Genomic DNA, 24,022 nt, shown 5'->3' on the forward strand with positions numbered 1-24,022 from the left:
AAACGACTCCAAAATTCCTTACACTATTTGCCATTTTGTGAAAAGTTATTTTAATATTTCAAAAATGCTCATAAAGGCACATTAGGCTAATTAAAACCTGGAGCATTCACCTGAACTCGACGCCGTTCGCGTATCCACCGTTGTCGCTGAAATTGGTATTGTCGTCGTAGGAATCCCTGGGTGAATATGAAGGCCTCCTCATCATCAAAAGCCTCGGCATTATATGCAAAAACACGCGTTTTACCCATGGTGACATCTTGTGCGTGGAAGGAGAACTGAAAATATAAAAAAAGGTCCTTCACAAATGCAAATCACAACTCTTTTCCTTGTCATTATTACTTAATAAATATCGGAAATTTTAAATTACTCGAGGAAAGTAATCTATATTAAAAATTATTGTTGGCAATTGTAGGTAATTATTAACCCGATGGTTAGTGAGTTTTTTCAATGTGGTGACAAGGCAGGTTTGTTGAAAGAAGCAAGAAGTTTTAGAAAAAAAACTTTCGAAACATCTGAATCATTTCATTTTAAAAATGCGCTGAACACGTTAGAAAACTGATGAAATAATCCACACTTCTATTTTTGGTTGATTTCAAAAATGAAATGCACCACCTAATAGTTAAACTATATCAAATTCACAATGAAGATTGAGAAATATACGGAGGAAAGTTCAATAACATTTTTCAACCACGAAGTACATTCTTGGTCCGAAGGAAACTATTACCAAGACTCTGCAGACTGAATTCTCACTCAATATTAGTAGAGATCTACCTGAAAGTAGCCGTTGAAATGGCTGCTGAAATTAAACTGGAAATGCAAAAGAGCTAAATTGGAGTATGCCTCCTTTTACAGATTAAGGAAACGTATTCCCCAAAGTTTACTAATTAAGCAGATATTATGTAATTAATGCATACTTTATAATATTAATGGTTGTTCTTAATTTAATTAGCTTAGAATAAAGTCCGGAAACTAAAAAATAACATTGATAAAAGAAATTTTAACACATAGGGAAATATCGTAAAGTAAGGTATAACCCTTATCGTCTTGAGTTCCTTGAAGATTTTCACAGTGACTCCTCAATAAATTCACGTTCATTTGAGATTCCGATTGCCTTGTGCCATTCTTTAACTCAGGGTCTTTCTGGAATTAGAGATTGAGCATCGTTTCTCATAAGTAAAAAATAAATATACTTGAATAACGAATTCACAGGGCAACAGTGGTAATAGTGTCTGTTAAATACGTGTGCATTAAAAGAGTATGATAAAAAGATATACTGTCGGGAAGTATTTTCTCTCGCACTTCCCACTTAATTTTCTTATCCTTAATTTTGATTGGTTTGTTCCCAACGATCTCACTCTCTTTCTCTGTCTTCATCCTTTGCTCACACTCAAGTTTTTCTGCGTCTTCACCCCGCCTCCCTGCGTCGATCCTTCGGTTGATTTCCTCTTTTCTACAAACACGTCTGATTTATCCCTCTGCGAAAAATATTCTCGGGCCGCGGGAGTTCCTTCGCATCCAATAATTTCTCTTTCCGCAGCCACCGGCGCACACGACCAATCCCTCACGTCCCAGCCCCCTTTCGTTTGGCCGGCCGGAACCAACCCACACCTTCTCGGAACCCCATCGAAGTTTTGGTGAGTGTTGGTGAGTTAACTCTGTGCTGATTTGCCAATTCCTTAACGAGCCGAATTCCTCGACTAGAGAGAAAAAAAATTCGAGGAGGTAGGGTAAAAGGGAAGCCTGGAGAGGGTTTGTAAACAAAGATTTGGATTTTTCTCCCTTCAAGTTTACTAATAACGTGGTTACAGTCACCTTCACCCCACAGCCCTTCCTGATTCAATTTTCGATTGGGGGAAAACAAAGAGTATTCCTCCGAGTACTAGCTAATATTTCCATCCCATTTAAATTCTTCCGCCCTTTTTCAATGCCCATTGTGAGAAGTTCTCCATCACCCAGAGCATTCCGCTTTTCAACATAACAATTTTGACACATAACAGAGAGGACATAGAAATAACACTTCCATTGCAACCTTGGTAAGATATGAAGTTTTACGTCCCCGATAAATTTAAAATAAATATTCATCAAAGTGGGATTATTTGTCTTATTGTTTAGACTATAGCTTTTCAGGCATATCTTGGTTAAAACTGACAAAAAGCAAAATACAAAATCATTGTCTGATTTAGACTCATATGTTTTACATGATAATTATGCTAGCCCTCTTCTCTTAATTGATTTGTTAAAATATAGAAATACACTCCGATAATTTTATTTAATCTTCCATTGGCTAATTGCTGTGGCGTTGATAATTGCACGCAGTAAGCACCATTAAAACCATGCTTGAGTATCATTTTCCGAGTTGAAGCAATAATGGAAATCCTTATTTCAATGCATATTGAATATCCGCAGTCAATTGAAAGCCTAAGGTTCGCGATGTGCAAATTTTTGTTTCTATAACACCGCATTCAACCGTTTTCCGCTCATTTCCAGCCTGTTTTACACAAGGTGAAATTTTATTGAATCCAAATTCATTGAGGCAATAGTGCGATTGTTCATTCGTTCCGTTAATCGTCAATATTGTTTGGATTAATTCTGAAACGAGCACTCATACGATATCGTTCACGTTTCATGATCGCTAAGCCTCATATGATGCAAATTAATCAAGAGGTTTAATCGTGATAAATTTTGGAATATTATGAATGGTTCACAAACGAGTTTCTTAATTCTTAAGCGTAATGAGAAACGTACAGGAACCAAAGAGCTGTATTTAACTGTATAGTTTGCATTATTCGATGTTTTGAGGATTAGTTTAAACCGTATTTCATCATTATTGAACCTATTACAAAGTAAAAATAATATTTTACCACTGAAGCACGCACGATAATGTTATATTGCTGCGTACAAGAAAACTTTTTATATGAGTAAATTAGATTTTCTTCTTGTAATAAATAGCGGCCTAGTCACATATGGTGAAAAAATTCCATTTTTGAATGGTACGTTAATAAATAGCCTGTTAAATGCTCACACTCTTCCAAGATATATTAAAAGGTTTATTGTAACTGATTTTGTAGTTACCCCGTCATCGCCAGGTCTGAAGATGGCGAATGTGATGGAGGAACCATGTTCTTAGTTGTAATCATGTAGTGTAATTGTGTTAATATAACATGGCAGCATGTTCACTTTCAACAAAATTTTGTCCAAAATACTTTTTCTAATGATTTGAGGAACCTAAGAACCGATTGTTAATCTTTTATTGCTTAGCTCATCAAATTGAAAAACATTTTGGTCGGCATTATGAGTGAAAGCCAAAGATTTTCGGTATTTGTACCCCAATCGGTTTCTTTTGAAAAATACTACCTTCACCGACTTTCGATGTCGATGGTCTGCCACTGCGTTCATCATCTTCGATTGACTCACGACCACTTCTGAACCGCTCGTGCCACTGGTAAACGACCGTTTTTTTTAGAGAATCGTTGCCGAAACACTTTTCCAACATTTCCAACGTCCGTGCGCCACTAAATCCGTTTTTTACGCAAAATTTAATACAAGTTCGTTGTTGCAAATTTAAATCCATTTCTGAAATTGTAAAAAATCGCCAACACACACAGAGATAGATGTACTCTTGGCTACGTAACTTTTGCAAATGTCAAGTTATGACACTAAGATTTAAAGGGAATATCAACAACAGATGTACCAATTTAACAAAAAAAAACAGAACTCAAATCGGAACGATGGGAGCGCCACACGGTGGTTATTCCGGGAACTTTTTGATCAAGGTAGTATACCGTGACACTCATTTTCATTGGGGTGATGTTATAGGTTATTACCAACTGCTTAGTTGTCACTATCACCACTTCACCACTAATTGCCAGAGTAGTGTTAATTATAATAAATTACTACAAATAAGATTAAATATGTTCTGAACTTCACGTCTAAGCTTCACTCAACGTAATGCTAAGCACCCCAACGCCATGCATTAACATATTTTTCTGCTCCGCATACTTTCTACGTAATATCCAAGCCATTTCAAATTCCCAATTTTCTTTCTCAAATGTGTAATTCTCGCTCAACATTCACATCTCTATTAGTCTTCAACAAGCCATTGACTCCTGGCATAATCTCCTACATTCACTTTTCCTGCCTCCGAATTTTTCGCTGCAACGTTTTTCCATCACCCACATTCTCTACCCTTTTTTTGATATCCTTTTCTTTCATTTTATTTGCACCATTCGTCACCAAAGTAACATCTCAAAAGCTCCCGTGCTACGGTTCTACCCTTGCCTCACCGGCTATTTTTGGAGCCATATAGAAGTAGGCTACATGAGTTTAAAAAGTTCAGTTTTATCGCATGCTATCGTGCATTATATGCATATCTCACAGATGTCTATCAATGCCATTTTGGCCTATAATCCCAAAATTATTCTTAGTGCAACCTTGGAAATAATACAAATTGAATTAGATTGGCATAAATTATGAGTTAGGAAGATCTTAAAAAATACAGGCTGTAATAGCTAGATAATACTGGCACAATTTTTTTGTACTGAGTGTTGTGTAATTGACAGCAAAAGAAGATGTAAATATGGAGAAATATATTATCATGCGTTTATTAGATTCATTAACACTTCGATGACAGGGTAAACGCGAGACTAGAGCGTTAAGTGCAACTCCGTTCCGATTACGTATCCCATAAACCCTAACACTGCCCGCGAGGTCGGTAGATGACGTTTTCTCTGAAAATGAACTCAAGGGAAATATATTTTCCCGAAAAAGGTTCCTGATGAAGACAAAGCTTCCGACTTGAGTGCACATAGGTTTATTTATTTTTAGCTCTATTTTTACACATACTGACCATATTAACCTACACCACAAATGTGTAATTAGATTTTTGGCTGGAGCCCTAACTTCCTTGGTCATCATAATCCTGTCATGACTACCGAAGGAAATTAACGTAACATTTTCCGCATTAAAATACAAAAATCAAAACCAAGCGATGAAATGTTGCTTTCTTCATTAGTTCCGGCCAGACACGCTTCCATATAAACGTCGTATTACTGCATAAGCAATAATTACAGAATTTAAGGAGAGTCTCCTTCGTAAGAGCAACGAATTTAACCTCACAAATCCACTTCCCAAACGGAGCATGAGGCAAATCCCTCTGTTCCCGCAACCACCGGCGCGTGGATAATTTTCAGAGAAGGAAGGTTCTGGATGGCTTGCCTGCTGCCTTTTCTGGACCCGATCCATCCCCCCACAACAATACACTTTAGCAAGTTCGTTAATCCGCATAAGCAAACCCCACTCCCCGAAAAAAAAGCTCTTTTTTTGTATTATAAGTTCTCTTTCAATTTCTTTCCCTTTTCTTCGCCCCCAGCTACCGCTCTCCATCACCAGTAGTCCTCCGCCCCTTCCCAATCTCCTCCTGCCGCCCAAGAACCCCCCCCCCCCCAACGAGCAGAACATAAACGCCACCGCCGCCTCACCCCACCACACCCCCCCGCTCCTCGCCCCCGTCTCCGGATCATTGGGCACTCAACCCCAAAATGGCCACCTGAATCGCCGACCACCCCACAACACGCCCCACGCCCCATTGTCCCCGGCTTTTGTTTCCTTGTTCTCTTCAATTTTTTCCCTTAACTTCGTCGCTCTTCCTTCCTTCTTTTCTTCATTTCCCATCTCCCCAGTTTCCTCTCTCCTCTCGACACACCTTTTTATTCCCTACCGACCCAGCAGTACATTCCACTCTCCAAAACCCTCGACTTATTCCCGTACACGTTCCTTTCGACGTTTTTCGCCGGACTGCTTTTTTTCTTTCTACCATTGTCATTTTTCTCACAAAGGAAACTAACGCAAATGTATTTCCCTTGCCCACGCCATTTTCTCCAATCATAAAGGTATTTGGAAATTAGAATGTTAAAATTATCCTTCTGAGAAATGTTTATGAAGTTCAGAGAAGTTTATATATTCTATATTACATCTTCGTGCACACGATTGTGTTAGCATCACTTCTCTGAAATATATAGGCATAATTTCTTCTACAAATTCCAAGAAAGTGTGGACGATGCTGTTACCGTAGCTTTAAACGGAGTCATGCGCTAAATGCACAATATAATATAGCAATTTCAGAGTGTAAAATAATTCGCCTTAACTCCTTAACTAGGATACCAACCCGGATCCCACGATGTCCGGAAAAAGTCTTATAGTGTGAGAGGACGACTCGATAGGTTAACTGGCTTAGCCAGGTATCGAGAGTTCATGGTTCGTATCCCGGTCAGGGTGAAATATTTTCACACTTATTGCATTACAATATTTTCTTTTGTTTTTCCCGCTACAGAAGTTATTAAAAATCAGGCAATGCTTATTGATGTACCTTTAAAGCCTTATAGCTTATTTTTCTTACCTAACACGGTACTGCATTCAGTTATTGGATAATTTATTCATGGATAAGTATGATTTACAGTCTTCGGATTCGGTGTTTAAGAAATGGAATCGAATCAAAAAAATGATTCATAGAAAATTTTCCGCGTGACACATTTTCAATAACGACATGTTATCATATAGCCCTTTCATCTAAATCTGGTAATAAATAAAATTTCACGTTAACTAGCTTTTTATTACGTGAATTAAAGTTATTCCACTTAAATGATAAGAAATATGCTAAATTATCATTATTCGCAAATGAAATGTTGCATTCTAACAGCGTAACACATTCTAACAAAATGTAACTATTTTGTGAAACTAGTCACGTCCTGTTGGTAGAATCCACCTCCCAAGGGGGTAGAATATTTAGAAGTGATCTATGAACTTTGTTAAAATTCCCAAAAAACTGTCACATTTTATGTATCGCTTTGTTCTTCTACATAATACTTATTTTGTCGTCAATTTTATAGTTGCAGGAATGAATATTCTATGGAAAAGTTTCAAAATATGCGTGAAAATATTTACTTTTAATAGTATTCTATGTAATATCTCCAACATATTTGTAATATGTCTTGCAGAAATGACCGCTTATTTACCTGGGGAAAGCACTCACATGCCAGCGTATAGGTTGCCTATGCCTAAAAAATGATGGGATGAATTACCTGTGTTTGTTGAGCCCATATGAGCAAAAATGATGAGTTAAAATAAAATTAGCGACATAATGCTCATAGGAAATAGGACAAATTATGGAAGTTAAATATTCGGAGCAACCAATGCTATCAACAAACTAAAAGTTAATAATGAAATAGTTTGACATAAATATCATGACAATATGATTACGGTTTACTTAAATTAGAAAAAAATCGTGACGGAGTGTACCCGATTGTAAGTCATACAAAATCATTCTACTTCAGGAATTATAATAATCTTTACATTCTCTCGGAAATTCTCATGAATATATGATCACTGAAGAAGTAGGAGCGCATTCTACTAATAAATGCCAACAAAAATTTTGCGGCATATCGAAAAAACCCTTCCCTGCAGAGTGAAAAATGCAGAGTTCCCTTTCGCTCGTCAGCAGCGGGTAATGTTTACCACCAAAAACAAATAGAGTGTTTTCGATTAAAGCTCCGCTCTCACCCTATTTATATCTTTCCGTCTGATCTTACGGGGACGAGCCATCTCTCGCACATGCAAAACCGCCACGCCATGTTGTCCCTTTTTTCGCCGCGGTAACATTCCCAAATTGGAAAACAAAAGGAGAGAGCAAGATGTGGAAAGAGAAGTAAGGAGAGAGAGATATAAGGGTGAGGAGGAGAATGACGGGAGGAAAGGGTGGAGACTGGGCCCGGTGACAACGGGGTTCCACGACGATCACCCCGCCTCCCACGAAGCACGACCCTCTCTACTCTTCCGCCGACAGGCACCCCCGGATACACTCGCGCCGCCCTAGGTTCTCCCATCCCACACTCAACTCCCCACACGCCCTCCACCGAAACTCCGTCCCAATTAGCATTCTCGCCTCCTCCCCTACCGCACCTCGGCCCCCCTCCCCCAACCAGTTTACCCCACAGCATACTGCCGCCCTCTGGCTCACGAATCTTCCGATTCGCGCCCCGCAACACGTTCGCGTCGCTCCGTAATTCGCTCGGGTGCCACGTAAGCCCTGTCTCATAAGCGGCGATGGAATTGAGAGAGGGCGGGGGTGGAGATGGGACAGGGTTTCGTCGGAATGGTCGGGGGGTGAGGATGAGGTGGAGGAGTGACAGGGAGGTTTGTCAGTGGTTAGTAAGGGAAGCGCGGGAGGGGACGTGGTTAGCCTGCTCAAAGGAGACTCCTTTGACTCTCGGGAAATGTGGGCGTGTCAGAGTGGGGAGGGATCGGAGAGTGCAGTACACTCGCGCAATAGGAAGAAAAGAAATCTTGCGAGTTGGCACGTTAGGTGCGTGAGACGGTAGCGCCCAGGACGACTTCAATTCCCGTCAAACACCCTTATCTCAGGTTAGGAGAACATATGACTTGAGTTTTACTACGTTTTTCCCTCCTGCTCCTATTAATTGACCTTTTGCTGGGTCACTTCAACATGCAGATTCTGTTTATATGCATATCTATTATGTGTTTAGAGTAATGCATGTTTCTTTTCCTTTTCCCTTAAAAATTACTGCATCTCAAGAAGGCTGATATACTGTTGTATTTTTCAAGTTGCTTAAATATATGCTTTCACCCATGCCAATTAATTTAAGGCTTTGGCTTAACGTTTTGGGTTCAAATTCATCACATGTAGGGGTTTCCATCTAAGAAAATATCAATGCAGATAAAATTTAAATGAAAAGTGTTTACTTTAAAAATCTCCCTAGACTCAGAGATTTTGTATCGGTAAGTATGATATATACCATGTATTTCGTGATTAGCATCTTCTCAAGTGATTATTGAAAAACTTTATAACGATTAGTGCATTTTTCGAGTGAAGCTGCTTCGGTTGAGGGAAAATAGTTCTTCATATAAAGTACTATTTAGAGATTTTTTATACACAAAAATTAGTAATGAAGAATAATTTACAAGGTAGGAAAGATTCGCAAAATAAATTATAGTATTTTTCAAAACTTGCCTTTTTAGACTAAGTAGGTACAATCTTTGTAAATTATTCAGTAGCTACGACCAAATTTCTTAATAGATATTATGTATAGTACAACCGAATCTGATTCAGTAGTTTATTAGTTTACTATAAGGTCGTACTCCTCAAGCTCAATAACGGTGTAGGTATTCAATTCATCTTAATTTTCTCCATTGTTGCGTCATGCAACATTCTGAGATATCCATCCGCTTCTCAGGTTCACATACCTCTAGCCATTTCATCGCTTTATATTCTGCTCTCATTCCTGACACCATTTCTTCACGTACGCCACATTATCTATTTATACCCTATCTCCATGATTCCACTCGGCCCCTATCTACGGAACGTTATACACGTCACTAGCTTATAAGCTCCCTTAGTGTGAACTCATGGTGGATCTATATCGAATAATTTTGGCTATATTAACGTCTCTCTACAGTCTCCGCCAACTATCTAGTACACGCCAGTGGAAAACTCACCCCGATTGGTGTGTTTCCCAGGATTTCTGGGCCACCTTACATTCCCGATCCTCCGTTAAAGCTATTTTGCACATGCCCCTCCCTCGAAATGGGTCTTCCCAGAATTATCTGAAGAATTTGCCTCCACTGTTTTGGATTCATTCAAAATAATTTAAGAAATCAAAAAAGGAAAATGGTCGTAATTTTGCACAAGCCTTTCTCGAAACTGAGCTCTATATTATTTCCTCAATACATTTCTACTTGTAATACAATCACGACAAAACCCAACTTCTAAATCAGTTGTTACTAATTATTTAGATAACACGAATTATAATATCATTCTTGGATAAATAAATTCAATTAATGGTATTCCCCAGGACATTCTCCGAACAACGCAATACTTTTGCTACACTGAAAACAATTTCAGTTTATGATAAATTAATTATTTTCACCATGGACACCTTTTTTTTAAATTTCAAAAGCTGGAGAGTCCATGCTGTAAGCTCCTGATTCCCATGAGAGGAAAGTTACGATGCAATTTATATTGAACAAATAACTACGACTTTCAGCAAAAAAACTAACTCGTGCGTAGTTTTACTATGTTGCACAATGTATATAACATGAAATAAATTATCCTTACTTTGAAATGATTTGCGTCCAAAAATCGTTTCAAACACCTCCTGAACGAAGTGAAATAGAGTGTTCAGTCAAAAAAGGGAGTTTTTAATACGTGGAAAAAGTTTTTATTATATAATAAACGTGAGATATTTCTCCTGCTTGGTTTATCGCCGAACATTCGCGCTTTTATTCTGGGGATACCGCCCAAAATATATAAATAAGTGACTTATTCGGAAGAACTAAGACCATTAACTTTTCTAAACCACGTACTTTTCCCTTTTACAATATTCTTCAAGATTAAATGGCGTTTTACTACTTTTGCCAAAACCCTTATAAGTCGGGCAAAAGCTTTGAATGCAGGATAAACCTTAGCCATTCCAAGATTTTTATCTCTTTTATTACGGGATTATCTCTCTTGTTTCCCATCCACTCCCCTGTTCCCTTTTACTCCTCAGCACTTTTCCAATTCTACACGAGAACCGGTTCGGGCCTCACTGGCATCCAACCTCCCCCCCCTCTCTCTCTCTCCCTCTATTTCTTCCACCGTCAAAATTCAACTTCGTCCCCTCTTACCCTTTATTCTCCCCTTTTGCCCTCTTCCATTTTTTCCGATTCCACCCCGAATTCGGCCAGCCACCTAGTTCCCCGCTAAAACACATCTCCATACCCTCGCTCTCCCTCTCTTTATCTTCGCATATCTCTTTCGCCTCCACCTCCCTCCCCCACTCTTATTCCTCAAATTTCTTTCGGGAGTCTCCGCGAGGTCCTATTCCCATATCTTGGAAGAGAAGTAGAGGAGTAGGGGGGGCTGGGGTTGAGGATGGTAAGAAGGGGGTTGGAAGTGGGAGTGAGGGAAAACTTCCTTCCATCGTATCTCTCCCAGGGCGAGGTGGAAGGAACGGTTCGGTCCAAGAGTAGCGAATGGTGTCGGGCAAAAGTTTCGTAGCGTCCCCTCCACGCAGCATCGTCCTTAACGAAACCGGCTGCAAGCGAGCGAAGTCGTAGCCAAGGATTTACTTCGTTAATTCGTTTCGCATCGTTGAATCTCTCTCTCCTTCATCCGTGCGAATAAATAAAGTTACAATAAAATGAAAAAAAAGTATTTTCCAAGGGACCGGGAAAAGGTGGAGGAGTGGAGGAAAAATTTCTGGAAACCAAACAGTTGAAGGTGGGGGAAGGGAGACAGTTAATTTGTCAATTCAGCATGTTCACGGGGCATTTCCAGCATCTAGTTAATGGCTACTTTTAAGTTGGACCAGCACCTGGTAAGTGAGAGAATTTCGTCGAACGGAGCGCGCCGTCTATGGGGGTGAGGGGGAGTGTTTTCCCGCGTAAATGTACGTCTTAGTTTACTGGAGGACTATTTCGAGTTCAAAATTTATGAAATTACCTTGGTAACAAAATAAATGAATTTTTACTTCACTGAATGTCTTCTGTTGCCAATTAGAAATGCCTACGGAGCAATTGAGCAACAATGCCTAATCGAGTAATTTCTCTTCCTAACTTCGACCGATGAATGCACCCTTAGAATTTATTAATCACAGGATATTCTTGGAATACATTTAATTCGGCAACATCCTATGAGCATTAAGAAAATGCATAGAATTGCAGGCTTAATTTAATTTCTATCAAACTTTTTAACTTAAATTTTGATCAAACGTTAGGACTTTTCGCTAGCCTTAATTATTCGAGGTGCAACAGTCATACGAGGTGCATGCACACCAATTTTAAAATTCGTGCACCATACTTAGTTCATAATCAAATTTTATTTCATTTCTAAACAATATTAAACTATTGACATCAATGTCATTGCACGAAGTTTATCCAAAAATATATTGACAAACGAATCCCGACATTATCACAGAAGATATTGATCATACAAATTATGAAATTATACTGAACTCATCGCCATGCTCACTGAAAATTGATTGATAAAACTAAATTTAATTAACAAAGCCTAGTGAAGAAAAAAATTTAGCCGAGTGAAATAATTTATATGGGCCTTTTTCCAATGATTTCTTAATGCGCTGAGTCTCTCCCATTTACAAGACGTTTTGCATATCTAATCGTCCATTTCTAGTTTGATGAAAACTATATTGATAATATTAAGATACATTGCCAAATTATAGATGAAAAAATAAATGTTTTTAAAAAAGAATTGACCGTCATTTCGCCAGCGGGCGTTTCTTTTTGCCAAAAGCGATCACTCACTTTCATTCGTCCATTATACAAATTATGTTTGGTGTGAACTCTTATCATCTTAAAAAATCTTCATGACACCACGAGGAAAAGTGATTAATTCCTAAATGCAAAGTTTGGTCATTTTATATGTTCTATTTTTTCCTCAATAATACTTTGAATGAAATAAGTGTTTCATAGGTGAACGAAAAATAAATGCCAAAGCATTCTTTTTCATGAATTCAATAAAATCCTTCAATTGTTCTGATTTCATTTATATGACAGGAATCACGACTCTCTAGAATTAATTACACCGTCCAGTCCCGCTCGGCACAAAAGCTGGAGTTAGTGCCAGGGAATACCCATCGCTCCGTTGAAATCGAGTTAAACATTCCTCCGCTATCGTCAAGAAAAAAGGAAAAATGTGGCTATTCATATATATATATATATATATATATATATATATATATATATATATATATATATATATATATATATATATATATACATATATATATGCACATACATACATACATATATGTATATAATCACTTTATTTTTTTGTTGCATGGGGGTTATATCAGTCCATATCGGTATCTCCATCTGCCCATTTTTACGGCAAAAGTGGGTGTGGCGATGGTGCGGGAGAACGTGGAATTCGAAAGATAAGGGTGTGAGCAGTCATCAAGAGCTAACGCAACGGACAGCCACGGGCTGAAATATTCGCAGGGTAATTAATGGCCCCGATGGGAGAATCGACTTTCTAGTCCCATCCTTTCCCGCATCGTTAAATCCTATTCCCCACAAACCATCCCTTCCATTCCCCTTGCCCCCACCCCTCCCTTCACCTCGCACACCCCAGCTCCCCCATCCGCCCGACCCCACCCACTGCGCTCCAAGTCCCACGACCTCGGCCCTCGCTGCCATTCCTCGGAACGAATTTACTCGATTTTCCACACACAACTCCATCCCCCCCCTGCCCCTCCAATACGTCCCCGCCCAGCTCTTCGTTACCTTGGTAACGCCCACTCGTGTCCCACCCACTTTTGCACTTTCCACATTTTATCCGCATTTCCCACCTTCCATCGCTTTTGCTCCGCCGGCCGAAGCTCTCCCGCCCGGCCGCCGCCAACCCCAGAACTCCCCCGGAGGCCGCTTCCCACCTTTCCCCGGCAGCACACACCCCACTCGGTGCCCACCCAGAATCTTCTTTCCCGCCCACATCCCATTCCCACCAACCCCACCCCGCCCCCTCATCGTCCCAGGCCCACTGACCAAGCCGGAAATTTTCCCGCCGAAATCTTTTTGGCAATTAAAACTAACCCAGCTACCACTAAACAACGGAATGATCGGTCTGCTTAATTACTCATCTTATTTTATAAACTCTTTACCCCGCTCATTCCATGGAAAAACGCATTGTCCGAATACGGGGGAGAGGAAATAAATGCGTCAGTGTTTTCGTCATTGACTGAGCTCTCCACGATCTGATTAATTCAAGAGGCAAAATATAAAATCCTTTCAGTATTACAATTGTTTTAGGTCTATGTTTAATTTTTTGATGTTCTGTAATCATTTAAGCAAATGAGAAGAAGTATCAGACTTATATTTGCAAATATAATTTTTATATTTGTTGATAGATGTTGCTATGCGGAAAATTTGTGGCATATCGATAGGTTGAATTAAATTAAAAATATAACCATTTTCCTTAAATAAAAGTTAATCCATTATCAGGCGAATGTTATCAAAACATATTATATCCTAAAAATCCGAGGAAACTCAAAAATTTTATCACTGTTACACATGCATCCTTTTCATGAGGACTAAAAGACTATTGATGGAACTAGTTTATTTATACCAAGAGCAAGGATACCATGGTGCTATTGAATATATTTTTAATTAATTTTGGGACTCTCCTTACAAACATAAGGGAATAAGTTCCTGATTTTTTTTGTCTCAATAATGCCAGCTATTTTTTATTCGTTCAAAGCGTTCTATTGTCTCGACTAAATATATTAAATTTCGGAAATGCATATTTATCAATCGAATAATTACTGTGATGAAATGGCTAAATATTTTTGGATCCATTGAGCAAATTTTTTCAAATTACAATTAATTTATGAAAACTTGGCATTGTAAATAGTTGCACAAGAGTTACCCGTAGATATTACTCAGTGAACGTAGGCGCACATAAAGGAAAATATAATATTCATAAAGGCTATAAGATTATTACATGAGCACTTTTGTTTTCTCTTTTCAACAAGAAGTCACATGGTAAGAAATGGCGCATGTATTGAGATCGCAAAAAAAGGAATGTTCGCACATAGAATTCCATTTTATCTGCCGCTTGTATCCTCGGACAGTCTTTTGTAGTATCTCCCAGACAACTCCAAACTCTCGACGTTTGACGACACATTATAGCGCACTTACAGATGTATCTTTCATACTAAAGTTTAATTTCATTCCGTTTCCTACCACTATTCTCTTTATTGTAATTTCATGGGTAGTTTTTTAATAATTAATTTTTCCACAATAATTTTCTCAATTCTGTTTGCCCGTATTATGATTCGATTTTGAAGAGGAAAGGCTGCGAACCGATCCTACCGTCAGGTATCACTTAGTGAATCAGATGATTCTTATTCCTTATCTTGTCCATTAAATGAAAGTGATGGTTATCATACCTTTCGGGGATATAATGACTGTCACGGTTCACCTCCCGGCAAAAACAGTGACTTTAACTTTACACCCTATCTCTCGGCATGTAGCATAATCATATTCGATGCCATTCGATTAATTTCGATTTCAACCCGATAATAAGACTTCAATCCTTTCACCTGATATTGATTTTAGAATTACCAAGTGCGAAGTGGTTCGATAAAATTTAACTGATTGCTATCTAAATGCTTACCCATGTCGCTCTTTCTCCTTCCCATTTTTTTCTAAAGCCTCGGATATCTTGATTTTTTCTTCCAATATTACCCAAATTAAGTATCATAAATATTCGCATCAAAAGCAGAGGCTACACCCGAGGGTACGCCAGTATGTAAAACGCTTGACTACTCTGCCCACTGTCATGTATCCCCAAAATTCTAGAGTTCTCTTGTGAAGTGTCACTGAATTCATAACACAAACGTTATACTTGATTGTCCTTGACTTCAGCTAGCAGTTTCCTTCAACGCACACTTTTCTCCTAGCGCTTTTACATTTCTTTTAGATATTTGGTATAAATGGTTAGTAACAGTGAGTATCCGGTCAGCAAGTCTTTCCACAAAATGCGAAACTTTGCGATGAATTAATCCATACGTTTAGTTTTATTGTACTGCGAGGCATAAGAAAATAGTTTAAGATAATATTATAAGCAATTGAATAATTTCGCAAAAATATTCCCATAGATGCTTAAAACTTAAACCTTTCATAAATTCAGCAAAAGCAGCAGAATTATTAAACAATATTCTAATTTGTTAGGATATATCCTTTTCCTAAACCGTTGAAAAACTCATACAAAGAGAATGTCAATCCACTGAAAGTGCGTCTAGAGGGAGACCAATTTTTTAACTCAATGTGTCTGAACTTTGAGTATCATTGATGTTTCCATCAATATATTCTATCGTTTATTTCCTTAGTCCTGGAGAAGATTTTCATTTAATTATATTTATTATGAGTTCAACAAATATTAGAATAGCGCAATGTATTTAAAAAGTGTCAACCTTTTATTATGATATATTCTTATTTTCTATAAATTTTATCGAATGCTAATTTACAACATTATTTGATTGACGGTTAAATTCAATTCCATCTTGATGAATTGCCCATGAGATAGCTAAAGCGACAAAGATTAAATTTTAAAAAAATAAAGCATACTCAGATGATAACTCCATAATGAATGCATTCGTTTGATATCGCTACTTGTGACCTCTTCACATTAGCATTCACCCGAGCATCAGACGGAATTCTCCCTCCGTGGAATTTGAATACCCTCATTTTGTTATGGGTTTCAACCCCCACGTCCGCTCCCTCTATCAGTAGGTCCCCGTCAAGCTCCGGCAACGTAACCCTCGTATTCCTTCCAAAATTTCCCTTTCTCTCACCCTCACTCCACCTCTTTCTCCATCGCCGCTCCCTGTAAAGCCTTGAGCGGCGCCTCGGGACACAGAAAATCACCACACCATGATTACCCAACAAATTGGAAGGAGGTATTAGGAGATGACCGTTACGACATTTGGGACTGTTCCTCCCGTACCCCAATAATTCTTTCTTCCCTTTATCTCACTAAGTTTCGTTTTCCGAAATTCAAATCGACCGAAACGGAATCGTATTAGGATGTCCAGATTCGGCAGTTCGTCAAAGTATGCATCGCTTTTTGCGTGAATGAATTAGCTTCGACAAAACTATTCTTTCCGTGGAATAATTCAATTGAAGTAAATTAGCGTGAGGATGAAAACCTGATTTCATGTTTCTACCAATATAGATGAAGGTTTAATTTCCATGGTAATGTAAAAAGTGTACTTTCTTCAAATTCATTCATCAATTGGTTAATTTAAACGAGTGACTAGCAGGAAAAAAATATTGATTTTTACTCAGTTATTTCTTTATTTTTTATTTTACTCAGCTATCTCAGATTTTTCCATGATTTTTTTTCTTTAAATATTTAGATAATAGTCATTTCACACATAACGCAAGGGGAAGGGTATCAGGTTACGTCTTCACCTTAAGCTGTTGGCAACCTTTTTTCACAGAATTTTTCATTGCTCCATTCTCCCAGCTATCGCCACAGATTCATCTTATCACATTTTTGCCCTACATATTGATGGCATCCAACAATCACTTCTTTCGTCTAGCCAACTATTTTTCTCATATTTGTTGTTCATGCGCAAAACGTCATCAAGTCTGCATTTGTACAGCGTATATACGTTTTCTCTAAAATCTATGCGAGCTCTATACTTTCTTGTCACCAACTTTTGTTACCTTTTTTCACTTTCGGGTCTACTTTTTTCAAAATATTTCATGGTCTCAAGTTGTAAATGGTAAGAGATGAATTATGAAACAATATTTATATTTATTCAATGTATATAATACATTGAATTGCGATATTCAATTAATAGGCAATAGAATGGATACATTCGTTAGGTACATTTGGAAAATTCATGGATTTAAAAAAGTTAAAAACGCAAAGAAATTATCTACATTTTACATATTACGTAAAAATATACATTCCCATGCATATGTTTTGCACATACCCAATTTTTTACAATATGTTAGGAAAAATACTTCAAAACCTGAGTCGTAGTAATTTGTATTTACTTGAAAACCGAGAATGATTAAATTATTTGAAAGTACCTGCATAATGTCGTCGAATGAAAATTGAAAAAATAATTAAAATTTACTAGGAATGTATTTTCATAAATGAAACATTTCTTGGAGGCAACACTATAAAAATTGCTTCAATTGGTCATTAACCATTTTATGGGGCGTGGAATCCTTTTGACGGAACTTAATTCGAAATCAAACGTTGGACGCATAGTTTAAATCGCATGCCAAAGGAATAATGGTATACCGGTGGTTAGACTGTTTGGGGAGAAAATAGGATGATATCAATGTGTGGAAATGGGTAGAATTAACGCCAGCCATCTGGCAAATTCTCCTTCACTACGGCGAAAATTTCTGGAAATCGCTCGTGCTACGCTGAACAATTATCAATAGGAGGTCACGAATTCGTCGGAATTTGAACAAAAATGAGGAGCCTATATTTTTCAAGTATTTGCAGCTCTATTTATAATGTTTCCAAAAATTTAATCCCTCAGAAATTTTGTAAATTGACGTAAAGAATGGTGCAGGAAAGCATTCTTTGTTTCATTCCGTGCTATTTAGTCCCCAATTATTTCTAAAGATTTTAATATCCCTCTCCCTGGAAGAAAACTTCTTTCAATTTCAAAGATTTCTCAATATTTTTTTAATCGGGGGTGGAAACTCAGAAGGTTTTATAGTTCCTATGTCACATGGAAAGATTATTCAATATTTTCGGCTTAACGTTCGTCATCTGCGTAAAAAACAGTTAATAAACATAAATTACTCATTGATTCAGAATTAGTAGTATAATATAACACAAAAGTGACAGCATACGTACCAATTTTTCGTAACTCTTCAAACTATTTGTGACGCATTGAAAAAGCCACCTTTTCACAAATTTTCAGTCAGGACAACAGAAAAGTCTAATTTACAATCATAAAAGAGTTCCGTAAATTTAATCAAACAAATTTTAGCGGTTTTATTATTTATGCGCAATAATTGGTGTTATGATGATGAGTAATTTCAGAAATTAAAATAAAATAATAATTAAACGCCATTAAATTCAATTATTTTAACTTATAAATACTTTTACATGATTAGTGTAAAATATTTTGCAGACCAACTTTATTTTATGTACCTAAGTGTTTCATTTGACGCCTTAATTTATTAATAATGCGGATTCAAATTAGTTAAATATATATGAATAAACACTGCTAAACATGTTCAGACCCTTCTTTTCGGAACTTAAAGAAAAAAGTAATTAAACTTGAAAAACTTGTGTCAGATACACTTGAGCGTTGAAGACGGAGAAATTGGCTTGGGAATCAAGATCTATAGCGTTCCCCCTTAGAGCAAATCCCTTTGGGATAGATCCTCCGGTACTGCGCAAAAGGGAAGGGAGGGGGTATAACGAACATTTTCCACCAATTAGGCCCGGGCTTTGATCGATCATCACGAGCACTGCTGACAGAGTAAACCTGTTTGCACGGTTCTGCGGAACACCTCAGATGTCTGAATATCTCAAGGGTACGACCCTCAAGGGGAAACCAGGAATCTGCCCGCAAACGCTCGGGCTCGTGATCTAAAGAAAACAAGGAACGGGTTCTAGAAAAAAAAATTTCGCAAAATCGATATGTAAGTGTATCTCTTAAGAATCTCGATTGCAGATCATCATTCCAATGAAGAAAAATAAAAACCAAGGTGAAGGTAGTCAGGGATAATATCTTGATTAAGAGAAAACAAGCCGTCTGGATATTTACTATTTATGCGTTATTAAAATAGTTTTTAAACACCTGGCTTTCTTTATTAGATATATTCTACGACTGATGCGGCTGAAATTGACAAATATTTCTTACCAAAAAAATTAGATTTCCATTCCTATTTCAAATATTCTCCACGTCTTTCCTCACGCCAATTACACGTATACCCTTTTATGTGTGTGTGTATGTATATATATATGTACACATGCACACATAAAAATCTATTAAATGCAAAACATCCATAACAATTACTTGAAATAAAAACGAAAAATAAGTATATTTAATTATAGCAATGATTATACCAATTTAAAGACATAATCGTTTAGCTTTCGCTGATTCTATTGAAAGTATAAACAGGATCTATTAAACTCTTGTGGCAAATAGATTTCACTTATTAGTACATATGCGTTGTAACTCATAACTTAAACCTAGAATAATAAATAAACCTAGATAAAATATAAACCTAACTCCCCCTATTTGTCTCGATAAAGCGCCACCATGAGGATCGTGCAAATTTCGAGGAAAAGGTGTCACATCTCGGGTTTCCAGGGTTTAAATTGGCATCTCGTGCGTTGGAATTCCCTTAAAATCCTTCAAGATAAAGACGGCCATATAATCCAATTTTGCTTTCAATTAGTTGGTCGGATTCATGACTTGCGGGCAGATGCTGTCAAGCCGAGCCGTGACATGCGAGGCATCCATGGATAACGTGATTAATATCAAGCCCAAACTAACGCACACAATATCTATCAAGTCGGCCACTGCACTTCACGACCTCGACTGAGCACTCGTTGCCACAGCAATGGTCGCAGATGGACGATCCCACAGCTTATGACGCAATAATCGATTTGCGACCGACTTCCCTTAGATAACGACAATCTCCATGTACCGGCGAAACAGATGCTGTGAAATGGCTTGACTCCTGTTGGCTATCGATCCTCTGAAAGGTGCCGGACGTTAGCAAACGGTAGGAGACGTAAAACGTAATATTCAAGTAACAGACTGAAGTTCCATACATCCATTCAAACATCGATCGGACCATCAACGTGCAAAATGAGAACTGATGAATGTTTCCATTACATCTACATACTGATAGAGAAGCAAACATGAAAAACTTACTTCCATCAATCTCAATACTAGGTTTTTCAATTCGATGTTCACCATCTAGTTATTTCGCCATAGGAACAAGCCATCCACAAAATACGCTCTTTATTTCCCCGGTGATTAATGCAATTGCAATTTTATCCTGGCAATTTTATAGGTAATTTTTGCATCATAAAAGTCCGTTTTTAAAACTTCCATAGCCTTTATAGATTTTAAATCTGGAATTAAACAAATTGTCTTTATCTAATGTCTTATTAATGCCTTTTGTCACATTAGAGTATCTCTGGGAGCGGTATACTCGAAATATAATAATAAGGTGGACCATTTTCGATCCTGGTCCATTATTGAAATGGTCATTCAGACCTTCAGAGGTTGCTTATCGTTTAAGATACGGTCAAAATAATTACCTCTGTTTACCAAAGTACCAAAAATAATGTGAATTGCGATCAGATAATATCTGGAATAAGTCCTTTGACTAATAATCATCCCTCTTGCAAAATCAGTTTCTAAATAATAGTAAGAATTTTGCGATTATATATTTAATATTAATAAATAATATTGGAAATATATTGTAACAAGATGCTTCCATACCGTGCTACCAAAGGTCTATACAAGTTTTCCATAAATGACTAGTTCGAAGGAAGACACTACTACATGTACATGAAATACAAATTATTTGTTCCTTTCAGTAATTCATATTACTGATGTAAAAATGATTTTCATTAAATAATTAACCAAGCCATTGAAAATGAGAAAAGTTAGAAAGTATCGGAAATAATAATTTTAATGAAGTTTCAATAATTTTTTAAAATATTGTCAATACCTGTTTTTGTTAGTTTTTACAGAAACACGAAAAAAAAATTCAACGTCAACGTCCTGTTTGCTTTTATGACAGCTCTGGTCTTTGGTAGAATGATGGCTTTAGGCCTTCAAATTATGGGTACATGAGGACAGAAGGTTTCCATTGATCATGTTTTTAATTCGCACATCCACTTTTTAGTTTTTCAAATATTTCACCCTGGAAAATTAATGCGGAGACACCGTACCTGACAAGTACGAAACAGCTATGCTCTGTAAGAACCTTATTCAAATGGCCGATTTATTCTAATAGTAAGTAGATATAGTAAATATCTTCATGAAATGGCTCACTTAAATGATGTTTTTTGTTAGTATCGCCAACTAATGTAATTTCGGCATTGGATATGCTCATTTCCTTTAGTATAAGATACTATTGACTAATTAAAAGAGCAAGGATTTCAACCATTATTATTTGACCGTAATAAATATTATAGCAGACTTTAAACGTTAGAAATATTTAACACTAAATGTCACTAATTAAAGATCAGAAATGCTCAATGTAAATGAGATTGTTATCTCCAGTGAGACTATTTTTTTCTAAAGTAAGATTGCTGGCTCAGATTACTTTTAGTTTGGTTCTCGCATACCAACACAGTTTAGCGACATAGATGGGTAAGCTCGGAGAAGTGAGATTACCCGGACTGGTTTTCCTCAAAAGGTCGGATGCCCTCAATCCTCGGAATTTGATTGGACTTTTTTAGTTCCGTGCGTAAGCGCTAAACGAAAATTTTCCAAACTTTTTCTTATTTTCCTAAAAGAGCATTAATGTTGTTTACTCTTCTGTCTTCATGCGTTATACGCGACTTCAGTTTTAGTTGAAACTCCTCTCTCTTTATTTTCCAGTTTACACTGGGTGTGTTCTTTGGCATTTAATAGAGCTCCATACAAGGTATAGACTACGCACACCAGGAAATACCTTCAAGGGTTCACAATGAAGGTAACCGCTCTGTTGGCCAAGCGCCTGGTATTGAGGCATATTTTGGAGCTTACATATGGTAACAAAAATTAAATACATGTGACATTCAATTACAAAATTACTCTTGAAAACTACGGAAATATAAAGCAATAATTATGTCTGAAATATTTTGGAAGGTCGAGCATGGTTTGGTCCAAGAGGGAAAATACCCCATAGAAATCTGAAGAAAATAGCAAGAGAGGACGGAGGAAATTACGGTTAAGTGGAGAAGAGGAAGGAATATTTGAATGGTTTTTTCTGTTTTAAAGCCTTAATAAGCCAAATAAGATTACCCTTTAGGTTTTTAAATGAGAGCGTAGGAAGTGACGTTCACCAAGCATTCACACAAGGCTTTGTAAGTTTCATAATAGAAATGATTGCTGAAAATATTAAACGGCAAAAAATCCAAGAAATTATCACCGAAGCTTAAACTTCTGGTGTGTATATATACTCGGTCCAGACGGCTTAAAAGCGTACCCCTTTTAAAATTATAATTCGGAAGCACTGTCCAACATTTTCATTACTCATACCAATTTTCATCCTTTTAACGGAATGAAATTTAAAAAAGAGAATAACCGGAACCTCGCATTCACCTGAGAAGCGCGCGATAAATGGCAAATTTTTATTTGACCATTGATTCTCTAATGAGATTCAATTACTCTTTGGCTCTAAGATCGGAATAGCGATACGTGATGCTGCCACGAAATGAGACTCCGTAACCGACGTCATGGAGGCCGACCTGTAAGGAAGAACTTTCGTCGCGGAGGTGAAAATAAATTATTTTCTCTTGAATGATAAATATTATTGAGTTATGAACCCCTATAAGGTTAGCTTTAGAGTGCATTGATGAGATTTCAGTCTTCCAAATATTATTTTGACCGATAATGAGCAAAATAATTGGTGAGCCCCCAAACATGTCATAGTTCCGTATTTTTTTTACCACCCTGTTTGCGATATTGTCCTTATTTTGTAATTCTACCTATCATGAACTAGAGGATGTCCTTTGGTCATCAAAATATTGGCTTATAATTGACCATTTGAGAATGAATTTTTTCTCTCATATTTGCCTCCTATGGAAAAATACATTTATTTTTTTACGGTTAGAATAAGCGCTACGTAATCCAAGTTTTTGTTAATAACGTTCATGAGCGCTTGAAAATCAAAATTCAAGAGTACCCTGTTCTATACATTCGTCAACCATAGTATATTCTTGGTTTTTTGCTAGAATTATCCCGAGTAATACCTCGTGTGAATTAAACCTGCCTTGTACTACAAACTTAAGCATTGGCTGGCATCCGGGTGCTTGGTAAGGCAAAATACAGGAAGCAAATCATGATGTTCACGAAGACTGAGAAAGGAAAAGTACCATGGTAAAAATTGGAAAGCAGTGCCTCATACGATTGTGGAAGCAGACTAATATTTTTCAGTTAGCATGAAAGGATACTTAGTTGGACAAGCGAGATACGGGAACATGCACAACAGGCTTTTCCAATAATATCCGTCCAATGGGAAAATGGGAGGGAATAGGTCCTAATTCACGTTTTTAACTGTGAAAAAATAATTTCAAATACTGACATGCACAACTTCACACCCTTGATTATTCCACGGTTCATGCAGCCTACTCAGAAAGAATCAACACTTTTCACCTTACTCTAGCCACGAAATGTATGCATTTGGTCACACATCCACGAGCACCTCGGCTTAAAAATTTACACTTAAAATTTATGAATAGAAACCCGTTTTAATTAATGCTGATGAGAGTTGTAACTACCTGAAAATG

General features: G+C 37.4%; 1 protein-coding gene across 2 annotated transcripts in view; it reads right to left on the bottom strand.

Annotated features, from left to right (window-relative positions):
* nAChRbeta2 (nicotinic acetylcholine receptor beta2) overlaps positions 1 to 24,022 on the bottom strand; it is a 181,345-nt gene that overhangs the window by 94,628 nt on the left and 62,695 nt on the right. For both annotated transcript variants that reach the window (XM_071593591.1, XM_071593590.1), the window contains one exon: positions 111 to 275. In XM_071593591.1, the coding sequence (XP_071449692.1) occupies positions 111 to 275 (165 nt within the window). The remainder of the gene's footprint in view (positions 1 to 110; positions 276 to 24,022) is intronic.

Source organism: Hetaerina americana, unplaced genomic scaffold (genome assembly GCF_022747635.1).
Source record: "Hetaerina americana unplaced genomic scaffold, ioHetAmer1.1.p SCAF_6, whole genome shotgun sequence".
NCBI lineage: Eukaryota > Metazoa > Arthropoda > Insecta > Odonata > Calopterygidae > Hetaerina > Hetaerina americana.